The sequence below is a fragment of the Cucurbita pepo genome, chromosome LG20 (assembly GCF_002806865.2).
Source record: "Cucurbita pepo subsp. pepo cultivar mu-cu-16 chromosome LG20, ASM280686v2, whole genome shotgun sequence".
NCBI classification, from domain to species: domain Eukaryota; kingdom Viridiplantae; phylum Streptophyta; class Magnoliopsida; order Cucurbitales; family Cucurbitaceae; genus Cucurbita; species Cucurbita pepo.
The window spans coordinates 3070850-3094175 of record NC_036657.1 but is presented as its reverse complement, the minus strand read 5'-3'; the positions used below and the strand labels follow the sequence as shown (position 1 = coordinate 3094175).

The window sequence follows — 23326 nt, the reverse complement described above, 5'->3', positions numbered from 1 at the left end:
TGTTTTTTTTTATTTAATGAGATCAAATATAATTCTATAAATTTGTAATTAAAATTTATTAAATAGTTAGATAAAGATAAATTGGAAATTCAACAATTTATTAAAACATTATTTAAAAAGAAAACTAAATATTAAATTTTAACCCTTATTTCTCCGGTCTCATCCGCGACGGGAAGCTCAGAATTACAATCGGCCGCCAAGATCGCCTCAGTTCTGCCGACTCCCACCGTCTCTTTCTCTTCGTCCACTCCGGGTATGATTCTGGAGCTTTTATCTTATTGTTTTCCCTGTTTTAATGGCAGTAATCTTTCCTTAAATTGTAAACTCCACAATGGCGTCGCCGATGATGCCGATTCGTGGCTCTTTCCTCTGCGAAGTCCGTATTATGGATGATTCTATTGGGTGATATATTCGCTTTTCTTTCTAATTGTATTTGTTGTTTTATAAGCGAAGCAAAATGTTTTGAGTATTGTACTTACTCCATTTCGGTGGATCCTTCGAGCCTTCTAGGTAATTCAAAGTTGGTTTTCGTTTTTCCCTGCCTCAGATTATTGGGTTTCTGTTAGGTCTGAACATGAATTGGCTGACTGTTGGATTAGAAATTGTACCCTAATGCCACAACCATGATCCCCAATTGTTGCAGTGGAATGCTACAATAAAAAATGGTTTGATACCCAATTGCTGCCACAATAAAAAATGCTTTGATACCCAATTGTTGTACCAAAAGCACTGATACCACTTGTTGTGCAAAAAATGTCACAACCACAAAGCTCTGATACCAATTGTTGTACCAATAGTGGAAGTAAGATCGATTGTACTCACCCACCCACCAACTGAAATTAAACAAAAGACAAAGATTTACGTGGTTCGGAGAGAAGAAATTCCCCTACATATACGGGTAGCAACCAATCTCACTAATCAAAGTGTTGCAAAGTGTATATCTCACACTCTCACGTTACAAACTCTCTCAACAAATTAATATTAAATGGTTATAAACTAAATGGGAGTTATTAAATGAGATTTATGACAATTTACAATAATCTCCATCTTGTCAGAAGATCCCAAAGCAGATAATTGGTTTGGTTGTCACCCAGTCAACATACTACTTCTTCCTTCTAACATTGATAAGATTTTCTTGAATCTGCCTACCAAATCTCTAAACGATAGCATATGATTTCCCTAGGATTGTGGAGTTCCCACTACAAAGATGCTATTCAGAGCTCGGATAGTTTACACTGGCAAGTGGCTATGAATCAGGAGATAGAGTCATTGCAGATAAATCAAACTTGGGCCTTAGTACAACTTCCAAACGGTAAGAAGGAAATTGGTTGTAAATGGGTTTATGCAAAACAAGGAAGATTTCGTTATAAGGCGCAACTTGTGGCTAAAGGTTATGCGCAAAAGGAAGGTATTGATTACAATGAGATTTTCTCACCTGTGGTACAACATTCTTTCCTTCGAATTTTGTTGGCTTTGGTTGCTCAATTTAATCTTGAGCTTGCACAACTCGATGTAAAAACTGCTTTTTTGCATGGAGATTTGGGAGAAGAAATATATATGGTACAACCAATTGGGTTTTACATAGTTGGGCAACAACATTTGGCATGCAGATTGAAGAAATCTTTGTATGTGCTGAAGCAATCTCTTTGCCAATGGTATAAAAAGTTTGATCACTTCATGGTAGAGCATATGTACACTCATAGTCAATTTGATCATTGTGTGTATTATCGGTGCCTTGATGATGGATCGTTTACTGAGTCCCAAGTTTGATTTAACTGCAATGACTCTATCTCCGGATTCATATCCACTTGTCAGTGTAAACTATCCGAGCTCTAAATAGCATCTTTGTAGCTTGGAACTTCATCAATCATAGGGAAAGCATATGCTATCATTTGGAGATTTGGTAGGCAGATTGAAGAAAATCTGATCAATGTTAGAAGGAAGAAGTAGTTTGTTGACTTAGTGGCAACCAAACCAGTTATATGCTTGGAGATCTTCTGCTTGGCAGAGATTGTTGTAAATTGTCATAAATCTCAATTAATTTGGTTATTAACTCTCATTTAGTTTGTAACCATTTTGATTAAATAAGAATATTAATTTGGTTATTAATCCTCATCTAAGTTCATAACGCTTGATGATTCATATTATCATTTTGATACATGAATCATCCTTATATAAAAGGTTGTCTAGGATGATTGAGGGTATTGTTTTTTTATTGAGCTTGTGTTTCATTTTGTATTTGTTGAGTGTCATTTGGGAAGAATTTTTGTTGAGAGACTTTGTAGTGTGAGATATACACTTTGATTATTGAGATTGGTTGCTACCCGTGGATGCCGGGGAACTTCTTATCTCCAAACCACATAAATCTTTGTCTCTTTGTTTAATTTTAGTGGGTGAGTATGTGAGTACAATCGATCTTACTTCTGCTTTTGGTACAACACCTTAAACATACCAGCCTCTAGATGGGGAATTTGATATATTAACATGGGGATTAGGGGTTTAAGTTTCTGTAGATGCTTACTTGGATTGAATATTGTGTAAGTGGACTTAGAGATGGTACAATGGATTAATCTCAGGCGCTTGACTTGTAACGTTTGCATGTAAAAGTGAGATTCGTTTGCGTTGATTCAAAACTAGATAATCGAAGGTTCTAGTGAATGTGTATTCTAATTCCTTAACCAGAATTGCTATGAAATCCTGCCATAACCATTTTAATTTTTAACCATTTCCTCTAGTTTAAAGGAATAATGTGCTTGGACTTTACCTTGTCCTTGTCGAATCACTCATGCCTTAAGAGTCACAACTTGCATTAATCAGTCATGTCAAGAGCTCTAGACCACTTGCCTCCTCCCTCTGTACCTGCTACAGGGCCTCCTGCAATATCATCTGTAATGATGATCTTGAGAGACATTCGTTTGAGTTTTGACAAAATTGTTAGTATTAGCTGTATGCGAGTCTCTTCGATCAATTTACAGGTTCACCAGTATTGGTTTTCTGGGTTTGAGATAACTAGAGTACTAAAGTGGGGTTATTTCTCTTATATCATGATCTCTGGTAGAGTTATCATCATTTCCATCCATTACCTGTTGTTTGTATGCCCTTATTGTGGTGGAATGATGGTTGCTCTTATTGGGATTGTTCTTTTGGCAAATGCAGTTCTCTACATAATTAGAATACAGCTTTTAAGAACATTGTTTGTTATAATGAAATTATGTGAATTAAGACCTGATCTGTCCTACCATTAGTTTTCCATTGATGGATTCTGTGTCTGTTGTGTTTAGCATTCGTTACTTTTATGGATTTGATCTTTTCCTCATTTCACAAAATCCCAATCTCTCTTTCCGACAATTTTAACCCGTTTTTTTCACTCAGATTACAGTGACTTTAGTTGCAATTCTGATTATATAATTGGGCCTGTTCATCAATTACAACTACCTTTCCACTTATAGGGACCAATTGAAGTAACCATAGATGGAACAAGAATCAGGAGGATCCATGGTTCAGGTTGGTAGCAATGTTGAGTCTAATCCAGACAGTTTAGATCGTGTAGGAAAGGTGAGAAAGCTTCTGTTCCGTCGAATGCTCATAGGTATTAAAGATGGAAGGTTTTTCTTGGGCTCCTTTTACTGCATGGACAAGCAAGGAAATATCATCCTTCAAGATGCAGTAGAGTATCGTAGCACTCGACGTAGCTCGCCTTCTCCAATGGAACAACGATGCCTAGGTCTTATTCTTATCCCTAACTCTTGCCGTGTATCTTGTCATGTAGATAGTACCATTGATGAACAATTGGCGCTGTTATCTGTTTAGCTAATAAGATCAAGCCTTAGGCTAAGAGGGGAGGGGGGAAATTCTGCACACTTGTTTGAAGAGAATGTTTACGACAGTTTCTATTACTACAGAAAAATTCTAAAATAATATGATGTTTTAGTGGAAATATGGGCATTTTTTAAATTTGGTTTAGAACTCAAATGTGTTAACGTCAAAAGCTTAATGTAGACATTTAAACAAACACGAATCGCCACACTCTTCCCGTTGAATTTCATTAATCGTAGCTTCAATAATAGAATTACCCAACAGAGAGAAGAAGAATAATACTCGGACCAAGATCTTGAAATGCATATGGATAATACATTAGAGAAAGCAAATTCATTTACAGTGTGTTCTATGGTCTTGAAGAGGAGTTGGTTCTGCTTGAATGACTGCTGTGTTCCCTTAAGACAGTAAAACTCGTTCAAAATCTCTCACTGTAAGGCGTTCCATATACAATAAGATATGGCACAGTCCGTACAACTGTGTCTATTGGTATTGCAAAATTAACACCAGAAGACATTCCAGTTCCTGTAGTGAATAACCAAACATGAAACCGCAACTTTGAACTGAATAAGCACAAAAAATACCAATAAGACTGTTCTTTCAAGTGGCTATAAAAAGTTGAACTAGCTTTGATACTTAGGCAAAGAAATCAGCAGCCAGGTTTAAAGAAAAAGTGGGAAAGAAACATTATGGATTCATATTTCCACTGACAAACTAAGGCAGATGAAGAAATTTAGATCCTTCACCTTTGCGAGTGAAAGTTGCTGTGTTGACTCCAATTACATGGCCGTATAAGTCAACTAATGGCCCCCCTGAATTCCCTGTAAAACTTCTATGCATTATAATGGAGACTTGGGCAGCATAAACCAGAGACCGAATAGAAAGAACAAGATAAGCTGGAATCCATGAACACTTATAATATGAGTGATGAAAGGAGAATAGCTTTGAAAGGGAAGAAGAAAGAGCATGAAAAGATAACAGTGTTTGAAATGGAAAAATATTATTTCAGGAAGTTGAACCATGAACCTGCACTAATAGCAGCATCTGTCTGAATAGCTCCCCTGATGGCCCTTCCATTTGGGGATGGAATTTCTCTACCCAATCCGCTGATCACCTGCTATCCAAACCCTGAATGATTTACGGTTCTTAATTATTTAGTCAATCTGCTATATGACTCTGTGTTACTTGGTAAAGAACACCAGTACGAAACTTGATATGACACTTGAAGAAAGCATAAATGTGTGTGAGATGAGATATTATAAACTTCTATGATTAATATGTTCATTATAAGAGAGAAGTATTAGTTTTAGCTTTGGAATGGAAAACTCAAAGTGGGTTTCCCTATATTAAATGGAGGAAGTAACATTCTTGATGCCTTACTCCTGCTGTGAGTGTCTTCTCATAACCAAAAGGGTTGCCAATGGCATAGCAGCTCTGACCAACACGTAAACTTCGAGAGGTACCAAAGACTATGGGCTTTAGTTCATGTCCTTGAAGTTCCACCTGGATGTTACATGGAAACTTCAGAATCAGCCGATCATGGTTTCTAAGAAGCACAAACATTTTAGTTTGGGTAGTGTGTCCGTGTCCAACACGTTTCAAATACTTGGACACTCCGACACTTATTGGATACATAGAATACTTGTTAGCACATACTTTATGTGTTTGACACTAGCTGCACAAAAAGTCGATATAGGATCATCATTTGTGAGACATGCACTAAATATTTGATGAGTACTAAATAGATATATAATATATAGGACGAAAAATGTAACAGCTTAAACTCACTGCTAACAGATATTATCTTTTTTGGGCTTTTCCTTTCGGACTTCTCCTCAAGATTTTAAAACGCGTCTACTAGGGAGAGGTTTTCACATCCTTATAAGGAATCCTACGTTCCCCTTTCCAAACGAGGTGAGATCTCACATAAAATAATAAAGTTTGAGATCAAAATACATGACTCATTTTTTTAAATCATATAAACTGCACAATAAACTTATTGATTTTGAATTTTCTTCAATTAAAAGTTAGTATTCTTTCCACGTTTGTGCCTTAAATTTTTATAAAATCACATGTTGCTGTGTTCATGACGTATTTGTGTCTCATATCCATATATTTGCTTCTAGGAGATGAAGCTAAGAATGCTCTATACACAAATATAGAGCTAAATTAGCACATCGATAAAGAAGATAAAGAATTTAAATATTGGCACCAATTTCAGGAGGGATTTCATAAGTCGAAATTGAGAGAAGACATTCAACATTGTCACTGAATGTACAGCACATAGGTTTAACATAACAAAGCAAACCAGAAGCTTAAAGAAATTAAAGAAAAATAAAAAGAAAAAGAACAACACAAGCAAGCTTGATTCAATACCTTAAGAACAGCTAGATCATACTCAGGATCAAATCCTACAACTTTTGCATCTCTAGAGATTCCATTTCCTTTAACATCGAGCAAATTTACCTACAGAAGCAAACAAAACTGAGAAACCAAGACTAGAGACTGCTAGCATGTCTAGCCACTAAGAATGCTTAACAATCCAAAACACAGAAACTAACGAACAAAACCTTACAACGCTGTAATCCACTATTATCAGTAGCCAATGCAGAAACGACATGGTAATTAGTAACCTGTCACAAGCATACATTCTTAAGCTAAAAAATTTGCAGCAGCAGGGCGCTAGAAGAAATGTAAAGAATCAAAGAAGAGAAGAGCTTACGATATGCCCAAATTTATCCCAAATAAACCCCGAACCAGTCCCTTTGACCTTGGCGTTTTCATCATCCTCAATAAGCATGGCCTCTTCAGAAGGGTTTTGGGGTTTTTTAGCAATTTCAAGATTCTTTATACAAACAACCGAAGGTGAAGTTTCCTACATTGCAATCAGAACCAACAGAACAAAACAGATGAAGAAGACCTAATTTCAATCGAAACAGAAGAATTCTAGAGTTATTATCTAAGATTATGAGAAGGGACCTGGAAAAGACCAACGATTCGATCTTCTTCTTGTGGAACCTCGTCTTGCAGTTGGGGAAGAGCGGCAAAACTGGGAACAGGGAAGGCGAGCAGGGAAGCCATTAAAGCAGTCGGGGCAAACACTATGGCTCTTCGCGAAGTGAAGGGTAAGGAAATTTCCGACGAATTAGGGGGAGATGAAACTGGAAGAACACGAATTCCCAGCGAGCCCGACGCCATGGATTTCCACTTTTCTTCCAATGAATCTTCAACTGATCAATCTTATCGTTGTTTTTTAGAAATACAATTATCTTCCATGGATTTTTTCAAGCGAAAAAAAAAATCGTATTAAAATTTATTTTTCATACAAATATTAATTTTTCAAAGTATTTATTTATTGATTTATTTATGTACTGCTTCACTTTAGTCGTGTGTCACATTTATATATAACTATCTAAAATATAGTATCTCAAACTCAATGAATAAAGCTAGAGACTATATAACAGCTCAAGTCTACCGTTCTTAGAGATTATCCGTTTTCACTCATTACATATCGTCGGAAACAGGTATCCACACCCTAATAAGGAATTGATATGTGGAAATCATTACAAGTGGAGTAAGATTCGGATTACCTTGTTGATTGAATATCTCAAGACAAGAATATTGTTTGAGATTTGAATCACTCCACAAACAAGATCGATCATGTCGAGCTTGAATGATTCTTATTGATCAAATATCTCAACGCGAACACTTGTTTGAGATTCGAATCACTCCATAAGTAAGATTGATCATGTCAAGCTTGAATAATTCTACATGCAACCTAAATTACATAGAATTGCAAAGAAACTTAGTCATTAGCTAAAGAAAGCACAAGTGATTTTTTTACTACATTTTCTAAGTTTCCTTATAAATACAACTTACGTTTTATATAGCCTCAAAATGAAACTATTAAAGGCATTCGGAGTGTGGTAACATTCCTACTTAATGGTCATAATTAACATTATGTAATTGTAACCTAATGTAAATAAAAAGTCTTAAAATACATTAATGAAATACAATAAATCTAAATTACTCTAAATTGTAATCCACCCAAAATTTATAACATGAATCTTCGTTCTTCTTCAATTTGACATGAATTGAAATATCTTTTGATAATTTCAACAACATTTTATTCCCTTGTTCATTGAAGTATATTGTATGATTGATGTCTCTTGGTTCATATCTATTCATCTCTCCAATCGATGTGAGACCTCATGACTACTCTTATTTTTTATTTTTTTTAATCTTTGTAAAAGATTAAGACCCAACTCCAAACTCTTTCTTCACGGCTCATAGGTTAGCTTCTCGGGTAATAGTGTCTAATTCTATTTCTATCTATAAATTTGAGTTCCGATCGAGATTTCTTCATTTCTTCTTTATTTTATCGAATCATCGACCTTTAAAATGGTAATTCATGGCTTTATTTATCGAACTATATATCAGATTGGTCATTTCTTCGTCCGAAAGGTAGGGCAATTATATATTAAAAGAATTGAAATGAGAGGTGTCAAAATATTGGNTCTCAAGACAAGAATATTGTTTGAGATTTGAATCACTCCACAAACAAGATCGATCATGTCGAGCTTGAATGATTCTTATTGATCAAATATCTCAACGCGAACACTTGTTTGAGATTCGAATCACTCCATAAGTAAGATTGATCATGTCAAGCTTGAATAATTCTACATGCAACCTAAATTACATAGAATTGCAAAGAAACTTAGTCATTAGCTAAAGAAAGCACAAGTGATTTTTTTACTACATTTTCTAAGTTTCCTTATAAATACAACTTACGTTTTATATAGCCTCAAAATGAAACTATTAAAGGCATTCGGAGTGTGGTAACATTCCTACTTAATGGTCATAATTAACATTATGTAATTGTAACCTAATGTAAATAAAAAGTCTTAAAATACATTAATGAAATACAATAAATCTAAATTACTCTAAATTGTAATCCACCCAAAATTTATAACATGAATCTTCGTTCTTCTTCAATTTGACNTTTTTTTTTTTTTTTTTTTTTTTTTTTTTTTTTTTTTTTTTTTTTTTTTTTTTTTTTACCTTTTAATTCGTAGTGTGAAGGCTTTTCTTTATGGCCCTCCACAATCTTTTCCTTTGCAATTAAAGCAGCTACGTGGCACAATAAATTTACACTTCTTTTCCCACCCACTAAATTAAAGATTCAACACCTTTTTTTTTTTCCTTTTTTTCTTATGGAAAGTATTTTCGAGTACACATAAAAATAATTTATCTTATTCGGAAACGATCCCGAAGTCTATTGACTTTATGATATTATAATACACCGTGTCGAAATTTCATTGAAGTTTCGAACAATTTTGAAAAACGCATCTTTTTATAAAGATTACTGTCATAATTTGTGAGATCTCATATCGANATGAATTGAAATATCTTTTGATAATTTCAACAACATTTTATTCCCTNGTCTATTGACTTTATGATATTATAATACACCGTGTCGAAATTTCATTGAAGTTTCGAACAATTTTGAAAAACGCATCTTTTTATAAAGATTACTGTCATAATTTGTGAGATCTCATATCGATTGGAGAGGGGAATGAAACATTCCTTGTAAGGGTGTGGAAACCCCTCCCTAGTAGATTCATTTTAAAATCGTGAGACTGAAAGCGATTCGTAACTGGTCAAAGCGGACAAATGATATTAGAGAGCCAAACATGGGGTGGTGGTGCCAGTGAAGACGTTGGGCCTCCAAACGAGGGGGTGGATTGTGAGATCTCACATTGGTTGGAGAGGGGAACGAAGCATTCTGTATAAGGGTGTGGAAAGCTCTCCCTAATAGACGTTCGACTTCCAAGGGGGTGCCCTACGTTGGTTGGAGAGAGGAACCAAACATTCTATATAAAGATGTCAAAACCTATCCCTAACACACGCTGAGACTCCAAGGGGGGTGGATTGTGAGATTCACATTGGTTGAAGAGAGGAACGAAGCATTCTATATAAGGGTGTGGAAGTCTCTCCTACGTAACAGGCCAAAACTGACAATATCTACTAGCGATAGGCTTGAGCTATTACATAATCACACTTTTTTTGTAACTTACGACGCAATTGTGCAAAAGTAAACGTTATACGCTAGCAAGCAATAAGAGAGCACGATGACATCGATAGCATATATAACTTAGGTAGTCATTTGACAACCAGTTGTATTTCCTTCCGTTCCAAGCCTATCATTTCTCTCGTTCTTAAACGAGTTAGATCGATTATTTTTATTGCTTCCATTTCAGAAAGCTCGACTCTATATCACATCTTAGTATTGCTGGTAACTAAGATCGATCCAAGTCTAAGAAAAAAAAAAAAAATCTTAAAATAACATAACTTGTATTAACTATATTTTATGGAATTTAAACGAAGATTATTGGAGATCCCAATAACTTAAAAGCATACATTATTAAACAAAAAACAAAGTTTAATAAGATATTAATCATCACTTTAAGTTCCATCAAAGAAATAAAAAAATTATTAAGGATTGATTAAATGAATGGGAAATAGTTCCACGTGTAATTCTTGTAATTATATATATCATTTAATATAATTAAATTACAATCAGATCAATAAAAGCTTATTGGTATGTGGTTAAGTAAATTAATAGTATTGTTTTTAATATAAGATAAAATTCCGATTTTTAAAAATTGTTTTTAATTTATTTTATTTTACATTTTAGTCCTTATATTTCATCCTATCGTCAACTTTTTATTACTGTACACTTTTTTTTTATTTAAATAATATTTTTTTTCTCTCCTTTCATCGAAGGCCACGACGGCTTGTTGTCACAATCATGCTCTTACGGGATGTTTGTACGCAATTGTGCGGTACTCACTCTCATCATCGAGTGAGTCAGCCAGTTCGAAATCGTGTTGCCTTTAACCTGACGATGTATACCCAAGCCTTTTGCCCTACTTTGAGAAGAAGGTTTTAGAAAACGAGGTCATCGAGAGATTTTAGAAAGAGAATTTTGAAAGTAAGATGTAGAGAAATGAAGAAAGTAACGTTATATGGCTATAAGCAAATAAACAAATATCACGACGTAGATAGCATGTAACCCAGGGTAGGAAGAATTGACGATCAGTCGCATCCCCTATCTAAGGCACTTTTAGGTCTTCCAGACGTAAACATGATTCTTCCGAAACATCATACACTTAGAAAGTACAAAAGGGAAATTATATAAAAGCGGAGAAGGAAAACAATAAAGCCATACAACATAAGGGTTTTGGTATGCAATGGGCATACAGTCATGGAAAATACACCTTCGACACGCATGACTATCACACCGTCATAGTTTCCTATCGACTCCTTCTCCCTTGACCCGAAAGGACGGGAACCCTTCTTTTAAATTTGAGACAAAGCAAGATTGGGGGAGAAAGAGACGGTGGGCTGGGAGATAACGGTATTCAACGGATGGGAGGAAGGAGAAGGAAGTATTGGGAGATATTTTTATTTTTTATTTAATTTAAGAACGTGTCACGTTAGCGTCCTTCAATTATACAATTAATATAAGGGATCAATACCGTTCTTAAACTTCCACGATTAAGATGTCATGTTTAAAAATTTAGAGACTAAAACGTTACCAAACTCGGACTTTAAAAAGATATATATATATATATATATATATATATATATATAGTTAATTTAAATATATTTTGATTTTACGAGAAGATTAAAAACAACAAATATTATAAATAAATATGGCCGAACGTGGTTTGATTATGATATATGTGTTGTGAATTTACTTCATTAAAATTTCTTCTTTTATCAAATATATTATGGTGGAAAAGCTCGACGAAATTGTAACGTGTTATATCAACATCATTCATGAACAATTGAGTTTCTATAAGCTATTTTGTTCGATTGTTACGAAAGAAATGAATGACTAAATGAATCAAAATAAACGCACCCATTGTTAGAGGAAACCTCCTTGTTCTTCGTATTTCATAGTCTTGTCGTCATTCACCAACATAATTGATAAATTTTCGCTTATAACGATTTAGTTTACGTACGTTTAAATTTGTAAATCTTCTCAGGTAAACGAGTAAAAATAATTCATAATAACAAGATATTAACTAGTTGAACTATATTCGAGTTGATAGAACACTAATACATTAAACCGTCGTAATATTGGTCCATTCTACTCCTCATTGCTATCTCCAATCGCTTGAAGTCTCATTTGTCTATTGAATCGTTCAATAAACTCTTCAACTCTTTTGTTCAGTTCTTCATTTGACATCTCCGCTAACTCATTCTTCGTCTCTTCTTTCTCATTTCTCGTCATCGTCTTCGATCTCCTCATCGCCATCTTCGTTTCCTTAGCAACTCTTCTCATCGCTTTCTCCGACTTGCTTGGATCGTAAGATTTTCTCGAATTATTAATCGAAATTTCTGAAATAATTAACCCAAATTCAATTTGGCCTAAAACATATCTAAAAAATTAGAAGAAGGACAATAAAAATGTTAAAAATAGAAAAGAGAGAATCATTGTGTGTGTACCAGTGGGAAGTGGGATTTGTTGTTGTTGATGATTTTCAGTTGGGTTGCCGGAATTGAAGTTATTTTGTGGTGGGGTTGGGATGATTACGGCGGCGGAGTTGAAGGTGGGGGGCGGAGAGAAAGCGCGGGAATGGGCGGCGATGATGAAAATGAGAGTGTTGGAGAGGCAAAACCAGAAGGTGGTGTGGCGGAAGAGAGTGGAGAGAGAGAGATTGAAAGCAGAGAAGTAAATGAAGAGGGAGAGAAGGAAGGCGGAGAAACAGAGAGCTTCCTCTGCGTATAAATGGAGGAACTTTCTTCTGGGTTTCATGGCCATTGATCACTTAGCTGCTGATGGAACAAGAACACAGGGAGATCAGGCTTTTCAAAATTAGTTGATGCTAGTTTTAATTTGCAAAACACTCCTTTTTATAGTGTGGTTTACCACTTTTTGTTAATTAAATACCTTTCAAAATAAAAGTAAATAGATGTTGTACGTGGGTACACCAACACGACTCTCCACAATGGTATGATATTGTCCACTTTGAGCATAAGCTCTCATGGCTTTACTTTAGGCTTCCTCCAAAATGTCTCGTTTCAATAGAGTTAGTATTCCTCACTTATAAATCCCATGATCATTCTCTAAATTAACCGACGTGGACTTCCATCATCCAATCCAACCGTACGATCTAATATTTTATTTTTATTGAAATAAAAATTTGAATAAATGGTCAGAATAATCTGAATCAACTCAAAGAGTATTGTTTAAGTTAAATTTATTATTTACCGAGCGTTGTTTGGGTTGAAAAATTTACAACGACTGGATAGTGAGAATTAAGTGCGAAAGCTTTTTGGGTTATTTTATATTATAGCAAGTGGACAATTCAAATTGGTGAGAATTCATATCACTGTGCCACGTGTCCGACATATTTGAGGGAGACGTTATTAGCTTTGAGGGAGACGTTGGTAGTTAGTTAATATTTAGAGAATAAATTAATTATAAAATATATTATATATATTAATAATCTGTTAATATTTTTTTAATTTTATTTTTATTATTAAGATTGAGTTAGTTTATATTTTTTCTTTTGTATAGATATTAGTTGGTAGCTTGTATTCTATTTAAACTTGTGAATATGAAAGAAGAATGAATCTTCAATTCCAATTCTATTTCTCATTTTTAAATCTGCATTTCTTACTTGAGTAATAATATTTTTGAGATCTATTCACATAGATGTTGTGTCAATAAATTCTTGAATTTATTTGGAAAAGATCCCAATTAAATAATTAGATACATAATTTTATTTTATTTTTAACGAGAGACTTAAAGAATAATTTTGACATAGAAAATAACCCATTAATTTTAAAAAATCTAAAAGAATTAATTTAATTTAATTATTATTATTTCAATAGACTTAACTTACTAGTGTAAAGAATTATTAGTTTCGAAATGCACAATTTATCATTATCTCCCAAAAAAAAAATCTCTTTTATTTCAAGATCGAAATTGCAATTGCGAAAGGCAAAGGCGAAGGTTGAACTGTAAATGACCTGAAGGAAGAAAATTTTGGAATTCATGGCTGTTCTTGCCTCTATCCATCCCATCTCCCTCCTCCCTACTCCAAAACCCACCTTCAGGCCAAATGCCCAGCTCCTTAAACCCCATAAAATGCGAGTACCCTTCAAGCTGAAGGACCAACAGAACCGCATTTTCCATGAACTCCCCTCTGGTCTTCAAATGGAGGTGATTGTGCAAAAGGGTTCCGCGAAATCGGCCGAATCAATGGCTGCAAATGTGGAACGCCCACCTCTGCTCTTTGTCCATGGAAGCTACCACGCGGCTTGGTCTTGGGCAGAACACTGGCTGCCATTCTTTTCCGCTTCTGGGTTCGATTGCTATGCCATCAGCTTGTTGGGTCAGGTGGGTGTCCCTCGATTCCATTCCTTTTGCTAAAATGCTAGAATTTTGAGATATTTAGGGATTTGATTAGCATTCCTAAGAATTGGGATTTGGATGGCTATCTCAGTTCATGCCTAATTGTTGATTCTATGTATAAATTGCATCTTAATGTGTATAAAATTGCTGTTGTGAGCTATAAAAAGACTGCTAAACTGTTTACATCCAATCAGGGTGAAAGTGATGCACCATCTGCATCGGTGGCTGGTACTCTCCAGGTAATTTAGCTATCTATCTACCTGAAAGCTTCTCTGTTTTTTGGATGTATTGGTGGTGTTCTTATTTCTTCCTCATTCCAAATTTTGTAGTAGACACATGCGAGTGATATTGCTGACTTCATTCATACAAGTTTTAGTATACCACCAGTGTTGCTTGGGCACTCATTTGGAGGTCTTATTGTACAATATTACATAGCAAACAGCAAATATGATGGTTTTTCAGGTAGCTCGTTTTCATCAATCTTTTCTTGATAAAAGTGAAGCAAGTTCTAGTTCGTAATTGAATTGGTTTAGTAAAATGTGGAGATTTTATCTATCTACCAGTTTAGATTATATGGTCTTATGTAACGAGGTCAAATATTTTTGTGAGATCCCTCATCGATTGGAAAGGGGAATGAATCATTCTTTATAAGGGTGTAGAAACCTCTCTACCTAGAAACCTTGAGGGGATGCTCGTAAGGGAAACCCCAAAGGGGACAATATCTGCTAGTGGTGTGCCAACAAGAGTGTTGGGCTCCGAAAGAGGGTGGATTGTGAGATCTCACATCGATTGGAGAGGNTTGTGAGATCCCACATCGGTTGGAGAAGGATAACAAAACATTCTTTATAAGGTGTGGAAACCTCTCTCTAACAAACGCGTTTTAAAAACCTTGAGGGGAAGCTCGGGAGGGAAAGCACAAAGAAGACAATATCTGTTAGCGGTGGGATTGTGTTAGCGGTGGGATTGAGTTGTTATAATTTCTTATGTTAATTTCATATCTTATACTAAGAATCCATTACAACTTGCAATTGTCAAGGCTCAATTATTTTATACATATATGATTTCATACATAATGCATGATCTAGATACAGAAAGATTGTTCCCAAGGCTTACTGGAGCTGTTCTTGCCTGTTCTGTACCTCCTTCCGGCAACAGGTACATCCATACTGCTCAGTTCAAAATCATTTCTTCATGAACATAATCGACCTAACTCGGTATTTTCTTCTCTTCTCCAGTGGACTCGTAAAGCGCTATCTCTTTACCAAACCCATTGCTGCTTTTAAGGTACTTCCTCATGAATTTGAGACATAATAATTAGTGCTGGGTAGCTTCTGCATCCTTTTTTATGAGTCTATTGACTGTTCTTGGTTCATTGGGTATGTCATAAGTACAAACATGCCTTTGGTAGTGCCTTCTATTTCTCCACCTCAAATCTGTTCGATATAGGCATTCCACTTAAAGCATTAGCGATGTGAGATCCCATATTGGTTGGAGAGGGGAACGAAGCATTCCTTATAAGGGTGTGGAAATCTCTCCCTGGTAGATGCGTTTTAAAATCGTGAGGCTGACAGTGATACACAACGGGTCAAAGTGGACAATATCTGCTAGCGGTGGGCTTGGGCTATTACAAACGAACATGACATACTTTTACTAAACCTTGAATGCTCCCACGTATTTTAGCGATTCATGACTATCTTGTTTCACTTTGAGTAGGTGACACTCAGTTTGGCAGCAAAGGCTTTTCAAACATCTCTTCCTCTTTGCAAGGAGACATTTTTCTCTGCAACAATGGAGGATCGTCTTGTTTCACGGTTCGTATAGTTTGAAATACCTCAAGTTAATTTAGTTGTTGTGATCATTGTTCGGTTTCCAGTCCATAAATGCATTGGAAATTTGATAGCTAAGTTGGATAAGAAAAGTTATGGAATTATCGTAAGAAGAGTGATGTAACATTTGTGAGATTCCACATCGGTTGGAGAAAAGAACGAATCATTCTTTATAAACATGTGGAAACTTCTCCCTAGCAGACGCGTTTTATAAACCTTGAGGGAAAGCTAAAAAATGACAATATCTGGTAGTGATGGGCTTGGGCTGTTACTCGAGTTAGAACGCACGGCGAAGTATTTGCATTCCATGTTTAAATGTTAGTCTATAATCTGCTTCAAAATCTCTAAACTTCCTTTTCAGATATCAAGAGTTGATGAAAGAAAGCTCAAGGATGCCATTATTTGATCTAAGGAAGCTGAACGCATCCCTTCCAGTACCATCACTGCCCAAATCTTGCATGGAAGTACTAGTGCTTGGTGCAAGTGATGATTTCATTGTGGTATTCATTTATTTTTAAGAACTGGAATCAAAATTGTTCTGCAACAATTTGTTTAAACTTGAGCTCCTTTTGTAATGGATGAACACTGCTGTTTGTTCTTGTGTAGGATGCTGAAGGATTGAATGAAACAGGCAGGTTTTACAGTGTGACACCAATCTGTATACAAGGAGTTGCTCATGACATGATGTTGGATTGTTCTTGGCAAAAAGGTGCAGATGCTATCTTAACATGGCTTAATTGCTTAGGATCATAAACATCACCTACCTTCCAATTTTGTTATCAATATTCTCCTCTCTTGTTTCGAGATCGTATCGAACTTTTTGGATCTGTTCAATAGAATATCGGTATTTTATATGTGAGTTTCCCCGTACTTGAACCATTCTATAACTTGATTATGTAGAGGCTATGTGTAACCGTCCATGTCTACGGCTAGCAGATATTGTCTTATTTGAGCTTTTCCTTTCAAGTTTCCCCTCAAGGTTTTTAAAACGTGTCTGCTATGGAGAGGTTTCCACACCCTTATAAAGAATGTTTCGTTCTTCTCCCCAATCGATGTGGGATCTCACAATCACCCCCTTCGAGGCCAGCGTGTCCACCCCCCTTTGAAACTGCACACCACTAGGTGTCTAGCTCTAGTACCATTTATAACCGTCAAAGCCCACTGCTAGCAGATATTGTCCTCTTCGGGATTCCCTTTCGGGCTTCCCCTCAAGGTTTTTAAAACGTGTCTGCTAGAGAGAGGTTTCCATACCCTTGTAAAGAATGTTTCGTTCTTCTCTCCAATTGATGTGGGATCTCACAATCCACCTCTCTTCGGAGCCCAACGTCCTTTCTAGCATACTGCCTTATGTCTACTCCCCTTTGGGGCTCAGTTTCCTCGTTGACACATTGCCCGGTGTCTGGACCAATGTGGGATCTCACAATCCACCCCCATTCGAGGTCCAACGTGTCCACTCCCCTTTGAATTCAGTCTCCTCGTTGGCTAGGGAGAGGTTTTCACACTATATTACAAAAGCTTCACCGATTCTCAAGATCTAATATTCCCACATAGAATTTATAGTACTACTACGCATCATACACATCATACAAGTTCTAGATCTTGAGTTTGGAGGCAGATCTAAACAACCCAGATATCAAAAAATGATTTTTTTTTTCCAATTTTTCATTAAAGAAACTCCAAAAAAGTAAGTTCTCTACAAATTACATCTCTAAACATCGTTACATATTCAATCATCTGAAGGGAAAAAAAACCAATAAAAAGAAAGAAAGAAAGTGGAGCAATGGAAGGCTAATGATTGTAAGGTGAAGCAGATTGAACCCGATTCTTCCTTTTCTGCAAAAACCTCTGCAAAGATCTCTTCATGGACAGCCCAGAACCAGAACCACCTTCACCATTACACCGCTCGGGCGACATCGACCGTTCCAATTTCCGGCGACGATTAACCGATCGCTCCTCTACATGTCTTGTTGCAAGCATTATTATAGCTCTAGCCTGATCCTCTGTAAAATCCCCAACACAAACTCTCCCATTGTAGAAAATGGTCATCTGCTGCTGAGAATTTTTGCTCGATTCATCATCCCTGCCATAAAGAACAACCCAAAATCAATACACTTTCACAGACATACAAACATTCAAAGAGAAACAGAGATGATAAGAAACAGAAACTTACAAGAATTGGTGGAGACGAGGCTGGTGGTGGCGGTGGTCGCCGGAATCTTGATCGGAGAAAGACGTAGAAGGAGAGAGACGAAGCTCCAAGTTGCAGCTTTGCTCCATGGAAATGGGAAGAACCGCCATTAAAACAGAGCAATCGGAGAAGAATTGAGAGAAACAGAGAGACCCAGATGAAAAAGAATCAGATTTCGCCGGTGGGTAATTCGAATCGGAGAAAAAGATGAGATTTTGCACACAGAAATGGAAGAATCCGGCAAAGAATGAATGTTTATTTATATGTATGCGTGTAGAAGAAAAAGCAGAATTACGCACGTTTGAAATGCTTACGACATGGACGCCAACCTAAGGACCAAAACAATCCGCCGTTATTGATTGGAAGCTCCAAATTTCTCTTTATTTTAATTTTTCTGCCATTTTAATCACGTGCTTTAAGTCGGCAACATTTTCTCTCTCCTCTCTCCATTTTTTAGTGGTTGGTAGACTTATAAAAGTCAAGTTTTATTTTTTTATTTTCTTTTATGAATCACGTGATTTTTTTATTTTTAATTTTAATTAATACGCATTATATTTTCACCCCACCGTCACTGTCGGCTTATTTTTAATTTAAATATCGTGATCATATTCGAATTTGAGTTTGTCACTTAAAAGGGTAAATTAGTCTTTTTCTTTTAGTGACATCATTATGATCAAGTTCGTTATCACTCTTAATCATCAAACAAAACATATAGATGTTTATGGGACGAGACAAGGATATCGAGGCTCTTTCTATTCCCATCTACGTCCTTGTCTCCTCGTATTTCAACAAAAATTTTCATTTTATTTTTTAACAGTTTTGAAATCGTTTGCTCAAACATGTCTGAAGTTATACCTTGAGATCTTACATTAGTTGGAAATAGGAACAAAACATTTCTTATAACCGACATGCTTTAAAACTGTAAGCTGTTACTCGATACTTTTGACTAAATGAATATTTTTTACTATGACTATTCAATATTCCGAAATTAACCTCTTAATCAAAATTTAAAAACGTGTTACCTAAAATAAATTATTACGCTAAGTTTGAAAAGTATATTATAAAAAAAAAAGAGGGTGGAAAGTGGAGTCGTATTTGACAATGATAGCTAAAGCCAACCGTCTTATCTTTTGGTGGACAATTCTAATTTCCAACCATTTAATTGTTCTTATTATTATTTTCATTTTAATATTTATATTATTGTATGTTTTATTTTAAGCTCAATTATATCAAATAATATTAAATAAAAGATAATATCGATGGAATGAGAAATCTAGTGAAATTGGGAAGGGAGTGGAGAGAGATGTTTCTCAGTTAGATGTGCGGGGTCACGAACGAGAATTATATTCCTCATCCTCATCCCTGCCCCCAACTCCTCCAAATTCCTACTTTACCTACCCGTACACTTCATATTCTATATCCCTTTCTTGCTTTACTTTCCTTATTTAGTGAAACAAGAGAATGGTGAGACGTGAAACGCAGTCAAACTAACTGAGATCACATGGAGTAATCTTCGTAGCAAAGATAGTTCGAGTAGACTTTTTTTCTCGATGTTTTTTCTTCCCTACTTCCCTCGAGGTTACTGGCTGGTCTCGAACCAACGCTTAGTAAGCTAGGTCAAGGCCGCTTGTATAAGTTGGAGCTTCACTTGCTTAGTATAGTTCACAGCTAAATTGAGTCTTCCATACCCCACATATTATGCGTAACAAATTCTTATTAAATTCTTATTAAGTAATAGGTTTTTAAGAAGGTTAGCTTACAGGCTAGGTCTCTTTGACCTAAGAACTAGTCTCGCCTCTCTATCTAGCTCTATCAACATGCCTTTTTTTCTTTTTTTTTGGCCATAAAATTCACCTTGAGAGGTCAACCCGATAGCATGTCCTAGAAGGAGAAAACAGGTGGAGCCATCGACTTACAAAGACTGGGGTTGAGGTTTGGACCACATGGATTGCATAAACGTCTAACCATACTATCAAAACAAAACATGGGTTACTCTAAGGACTGAAATTTATAAATGTTTTGAAGTAACTACTTCTTGACGATTCTCTCCCTAAATTAGATTGAGATGAATCCTACAATCCAATCCTTTTTAAAATTCTTTTTTTTTTTCAACGCGACTATAACAAAATCATGTACCAATATATATATATATCTTAAATAAATATTTATTTTTGTGATTAGAATATAAAACTCAAAATGGAAAAAAGAAAAAAATAATAAAAGGTTAAATGTTCATAAACTAATATCCTAAGATAATAATAATAAATAAAAACCCATTGTTTTGTTTTATTTGTTTTTCTTTTTTAATGAATTTTTCTTCCACGTGCAAAAAATAAGTGATCACGTGGAAGTGAAACCAAACCCATGCCAGTGGGTTCGGCGTGTGGTTCTTCCAACTCATTTGTGGGCTGGAAAAAGGGCCCACAATTCCCCGACATTTCCCACCTCTTATTTGTTGACACGTAGATAATCCAATTGCCACCTCATTTTAAAATTTCATCCATTGAATTTGGAATTTTGGTTGTGCCCAATTTTATTAATTAATCCATTATTTTTAATAAAAAAACATAAATCTTATAAAGTCAATACCATATGGTTTATTTAATTCAACCGAAATTTTTTTATTGACTATTGTGCATCACGCTCACCTACCCTACTGAATTAATTAAGGCCCATTTTTTCAAACCATCAACATAAATAATTACAAATTATTTTTAGTCCCTAAACATTTATAAAGTTATAATTTAATTTCCGTAGTTTCAATTTTGTAACAATTTTATCTGTATGTTTAAAATTGTAACTATCCGTTCCTATTATGTTTTTCGACCATACAATAATCGTAAAATAATTTTATAACTTTTTAATAATAAAGGACATTATTAAATGGTTATAAAACTAAATTAAATCATTATAAACCAACCCTACTAATAAAGAAAAATTAAAAAAAAGTTAGGCGAAAGGCTACCAAATTAATCGGCTAAATCCTGATTTTAAATACTTTTCACTTTCCAATCAAAACCCTCCACGTCTCACAGAGGCAATTCGGTAATTTAACAAATCTCACCCATTAATGTAAACCATCTGTGGACACGTGTTGGGTACGCAGAAGTAAAATTTATCAAATCATATTTTGAAGTCTATCTAAATTTATTAGATATAAAACTCAAAATTATATTAACGGATTGAATTGATTTTGAGAAATTTTAAATATTTTGGAGTTATATTATGGACAAATTCGACCTATGTTTGAGCTTGTAGCGACTGACTTTTCTCTCAAAGAATTTCAAACACGTTTGATAAGGAGAGGTTTTCACACCATTGTAGAGAATGTTTATCCACCCTCTTTGAGATTAAGTGTCCTTGCTGATATTCGTTTCTTTCTCCAATCGAAGTAGGATCTCACAATTCAGGGCTTCGTCTTCGTTGGCACACTGTCCGGTGTCTGGCTCTGATACCATTTGTAACTGTTTATGCCAACAACTAATAGATGTTGTCTTGTTTGAGTTTGATTTCATTCGGCTCAAGAAAACTATTTTGAATACCTTTGATGACCAAGTTATTGAGGACATTAGCAGTGGCAACGAAGATAAAAGGGTTGACAGCGTTGTCTTGTATAAGCCCTTTTGATGGTAAGCCACATAAGCTGATTCATTGGGACTAATGGTGCCATAGAGAATGTCCTTGAGTCCGGTGGCTAAGTGCCTTAGAGATGGCTACAAGCCATAGAATTACATAGTTTGTATGAGAACCCACATCGGTTAGAAAGGAGAACGAAACATTCTTTATAAGGGTGTGAAAATCCCTCCCTAGCAAACGTGTTTTAAAACTTTGAGGGGAGGCTCGAAATGAAAAACCCAAAAAGGACAATATCGGCTAACGGTGGGCTTGGATTGATACAAATGGTATTAGGTCCAGACACTAGGCGGTGTGCCAGCGAGGACACTGAGCCCTGAAAGGGAGGCAGACACTGGACGATATGCCAGCAAGGACGATAAGCCCTAAAAGGGGGACAGTATGTCAGCAAGGAGGGTGGACACCGGACAGTGTGTCAACGAGGACGCTAAGCCCCAAAAAGAGGTAGATTTTGAGATCTATAAGTTGCTTTATTATTCTTCTCAGGTATGAACTCTTGCTTTTTGAAGCATTACGAGAAGGTTTGGAGGAAGAAATGGATCGTGACCGACACCGACGTGTTCGTGTCATGGGTTCTCCGGAGGGAACGAAGATGGTTAGAGCTGGGGAGCACATCCGATATGGACATATTCCCAGATGATGATCATGTGATGCAGGCAGCTAAAACTCTAGTTAACAAAGGTTACGATCCTGAACTAATCGACATCAGGTCGTTTAAACCGTTGAAACCGAGCCAACCCCTTATGCATCGACCATGGAAGATTGGACTGTGGTTCAGCCACCACAGATTGTGACTGCCGTTGAACAGCTTTGCCAATAATTAGTTCTAAGCAGCCATAGGCAGAGTGAGTCAGCGTCCAAGTTATGCAACAGTTTGTGGCTCTCCAAGGCCTGGATGACGACCAAAGAGACAGTGTCATAAAATCTCATCAGCTAAGCCATTTATGAAACTATTGCGACACATTTGTTTGTATGAGCAAATCTTCAATGGTTGGCTTTTTACTTGGAAAAGTTCTTGTTACTTGGGGAACACGTCGTTGCACCAAGTTTGTGGCGGCTGTCGGAGCCAAACACGACCATATCACCTTGCTGTTTGACTCTTTTAGCTAGTTTAATGAATGTTTACACCTGCCACTCCAACCGAAACAAATTTGATCCACGTTGGTTGTAGAGTAGAACAAAACATTCTTCATAAGGATCTAGAAAAAACCAAACATTCAAGGGTGTAAAAACCTCTCATAGACGTGTGGTAAAATCCTCGAGGAAAAATACAAAGAGGACAAAATCTGCTAGCTCTAAGTTATATCTTGAGTACAAGTATAAAGAAGACAATATCTGCTAGCTGTGGATTACTTTGAAGAGAAGTACAAAGAGGACAATGTCGACTAGCTGTGGATTACCCTGAGAGAAGTACAAATAAGACAATATTTG

The 23326-nt window shown here is 35.9% G+C and overlaps 5 protein-coding genes across 8 annotated transcripts; 2 read left to right on the top strand and 3 right to left on the bottom strand.

Moving 5' to 3' along the window:
- Positions 1 to 117: 117 nt before the first annotated feature.
- LOC111783348 lies at positions 118 to 3901 on the top strand. The gene is made up of 2 exons (XM_023664274.1): positions 118 to 253; positions 3450 to 3901. The coding sequence occupies exon 2, from the start codon at positions 3472 to 3474 to the stop codon at positions 3808 to 3810; it is 339 nt and encodes a 112-aa protein (XP_023520042.1). The 5' UTR covers positions 118 to 253; positions 3450 to 3471; the 3' UTR covers positions 3811 to 3901.
- A 111-nt stretch (positions 3902 to 4012) lies between these two features.
- Positions 4013 to 7119, bottom strand: LOC111783347 (protease Do-like 5, chloroplastic). 2 transcript variants are annotated; one of them, XM_023664272.1, is made up of 8 exons: positions 6796 to 7115; positions 6539 to 6691; positions 6387 to 6449; positions 6193 to 6282; positions 5197 to 5319; positions 4843 to 4930; positions 4563 to 4637; positions 4013 to 4341 (listed from the first exon to the last, which is right to left on the bottom strand). In XM_023664272.1, exons 1-8 carry the CDS (start codon positions 7012 to 7014, stop codon positions 4235 to 4237), a joined length of 918 nt encoding a protein of 305 aa, XP_023520040.1. In that variant the 5' UTR covers positions 7015 to 7115; the 3' UTR covers positions 4013 to 4234. The 2 variants fall into 2 exon arrangements, with proteins under 2 accessions (XP_023520040.1, XP_023520041.1); XM_023664273.1 differs by lacking the exon at positions 6387 to 6449 and having other exon boundaries at positions 6796 to 7119.
- Positions 7120 to 11962: 4843 nt separating this feature from the next.
- Positions 11963 to 12667, bottom strand: LOC111783708. 2 transcript variants are annotated; one of them, XM_023664627.1, is made up of 2 exons: positions 12334 to 12667; positions 11963 to 12255 (listed from the first exon to the last, which is right to left on the bottom strand). In XM_023664627.1, exons 1-2 carry the CDS (start codon positions 12647 to 12649, stop codon positions 11975 to 11977), a joined length of 597 nt encoding a protein of 198 aa, XP_023520395.1. In that variant the 5' UTR covers positions 12650 to 12667; the 3' UTR covers positions 11963 to 11974. The 2 variants fall into 2 exon arrangements, with proteins under 2 accessions (XP_023520395.1, XP_023520396.1); XM_023664628.1 differs by having other exon boundaries at positions 11963 to 12225.
- A 1125-nt stretch (positions 12668 to 13792) lies between these two features.
- Positions 13793 to 16951, top strand: LOC111782676. 2 transcript variants are annotated; one of them, XM_023663472.1, is made up of 8 exons: positions 13793 to 14233; positions 14443 to 14487; positions 14581 to 14710; positions 15334 to 15403; positions 15484 to 15532; positions 15962 to 16059; positions 16436 to 16574; positions 16681 to 16951. In XM_023663472.1, the coding sequence occupies exons 1-8, from the start codon at positions 13889 to 13891 to the stop codon at positions 16825 to 16827; spliced, it is 1023 nt and encodes a 340-aa protein (XP_023519240.1). In that variant the 5' UTR covers positions 13793 to 13888; the 3' UTR covers positions 16828 to 16951. The 2 variants fall into 2 exon arrangements, with proteins under 2 accessions (XP_023519240.1, XP_023519241.1); XM_023663473.1 differs by having other exon boundaries at positions 15340 to 15403; positions 16681 to 16877.
- A 767-nt stretch (positions 16952 to 17718) lies between these two features.
- LOC111783479 (protein TIFY 5A-like) lies at positions 17719 to 18609 on the bottom strand. The gene is made up of 2 exons (XM_023664410.1): positions 18245 to 18609; positions 17719 to 18154 (listed from the first exon to the last, which is right to left on the bottom strand). Exons 1-2 carry the CDS (start codon positions 18370 to 18372, stop codon positions 17863 to 17865), a joined length of 420 nt encoding a protein of 139 aa, XP_023520178.1. The 5' UTR covers positions 18373 to 18609; the 3' UTR covers positions 17719 to 17862.
- Between the last annotated feature and the right edge of the window lie 4717 nt (positions 18610 to 23326).

Bases quoted from the DNA above. Each gene is read 5' to 3' on its own strand.
- LOC111783348 (XM_023664274.1), top strand. From the start codon at position 3,472: ATGGAACAAGAATCAGGAGGATCCATGGTTCAGGTTGGTAGCAATGTT.
- LOC111783347 (XM_023664272.1), bottom strand. From the start codon at position 7,014: ATGGCGTCGGGCTCGCTGGGAATTCGTGTTCTTCCAGTTTCATCTCCC. The intron at 5,320-6,192 runs GTATTGAATCAA...TGTAACATCCAG, and splicing joins ATGATCTAGCTGTTCTTAAG to GTGGAACTTCAAGGACATGA. The intron at 4,931-5,196 runs GTAAGGCATCAA...TTTGGATAGCAG, and splicing joins AGAAGACACTCACAGCAGGA to GTGATCAGCGGATTGGGTAG.
- LOC111783708 (XM_023664627.1), bottom strand. From the start codon at position 12,649: ATGGCCATGAAACCCAGAAGAAAGTTCCTCCATTTATACGCAGAGGAA. The intron at 12,256-12,333 runs GTACACACACAA...GATATGTTTTAG, and splicing joins ACAAATCCCACTTCCCACTG to GCCAAATTGAATTTGGGTTA.
- LOC111782676 (XM_023663472.1), top strand. From the start codon at position 13,889: ATGGCTGTTCTTGCCTCTATCCATCCCATCTCCCTCCTCCCTACTCCA. The intron at 14,234-14,442 runs GTGGGTGTCCCT...ACATCCAATCAG, and splicing joins CCATCAGCTTGTTGGGTCAG to GGTGAAAGTGATGCACCATC. The intron at 14,488-14,580 runs GTAATTTAGCTA...ATTTTGTAGTAG, and splicing joins CGGTGGCTGGTACTCTCCAG to ACACATGCGAGTGATATTGC.
- LOC111783479 (XM_023664410.1), bottom strand. From the start codon at position 18,372: ATGGCGGTTCTTCCCATTTCCATGGAGCAAAGCTGCAACTTGGAGCTT. The intron at 18,155-18,244 runs GTAAGTTTCTGT...TCTTTATGGCAG, and splicing joins CCTCGTCTCCACCAATTCTT to GGATGATGAATCGAGCAAAA.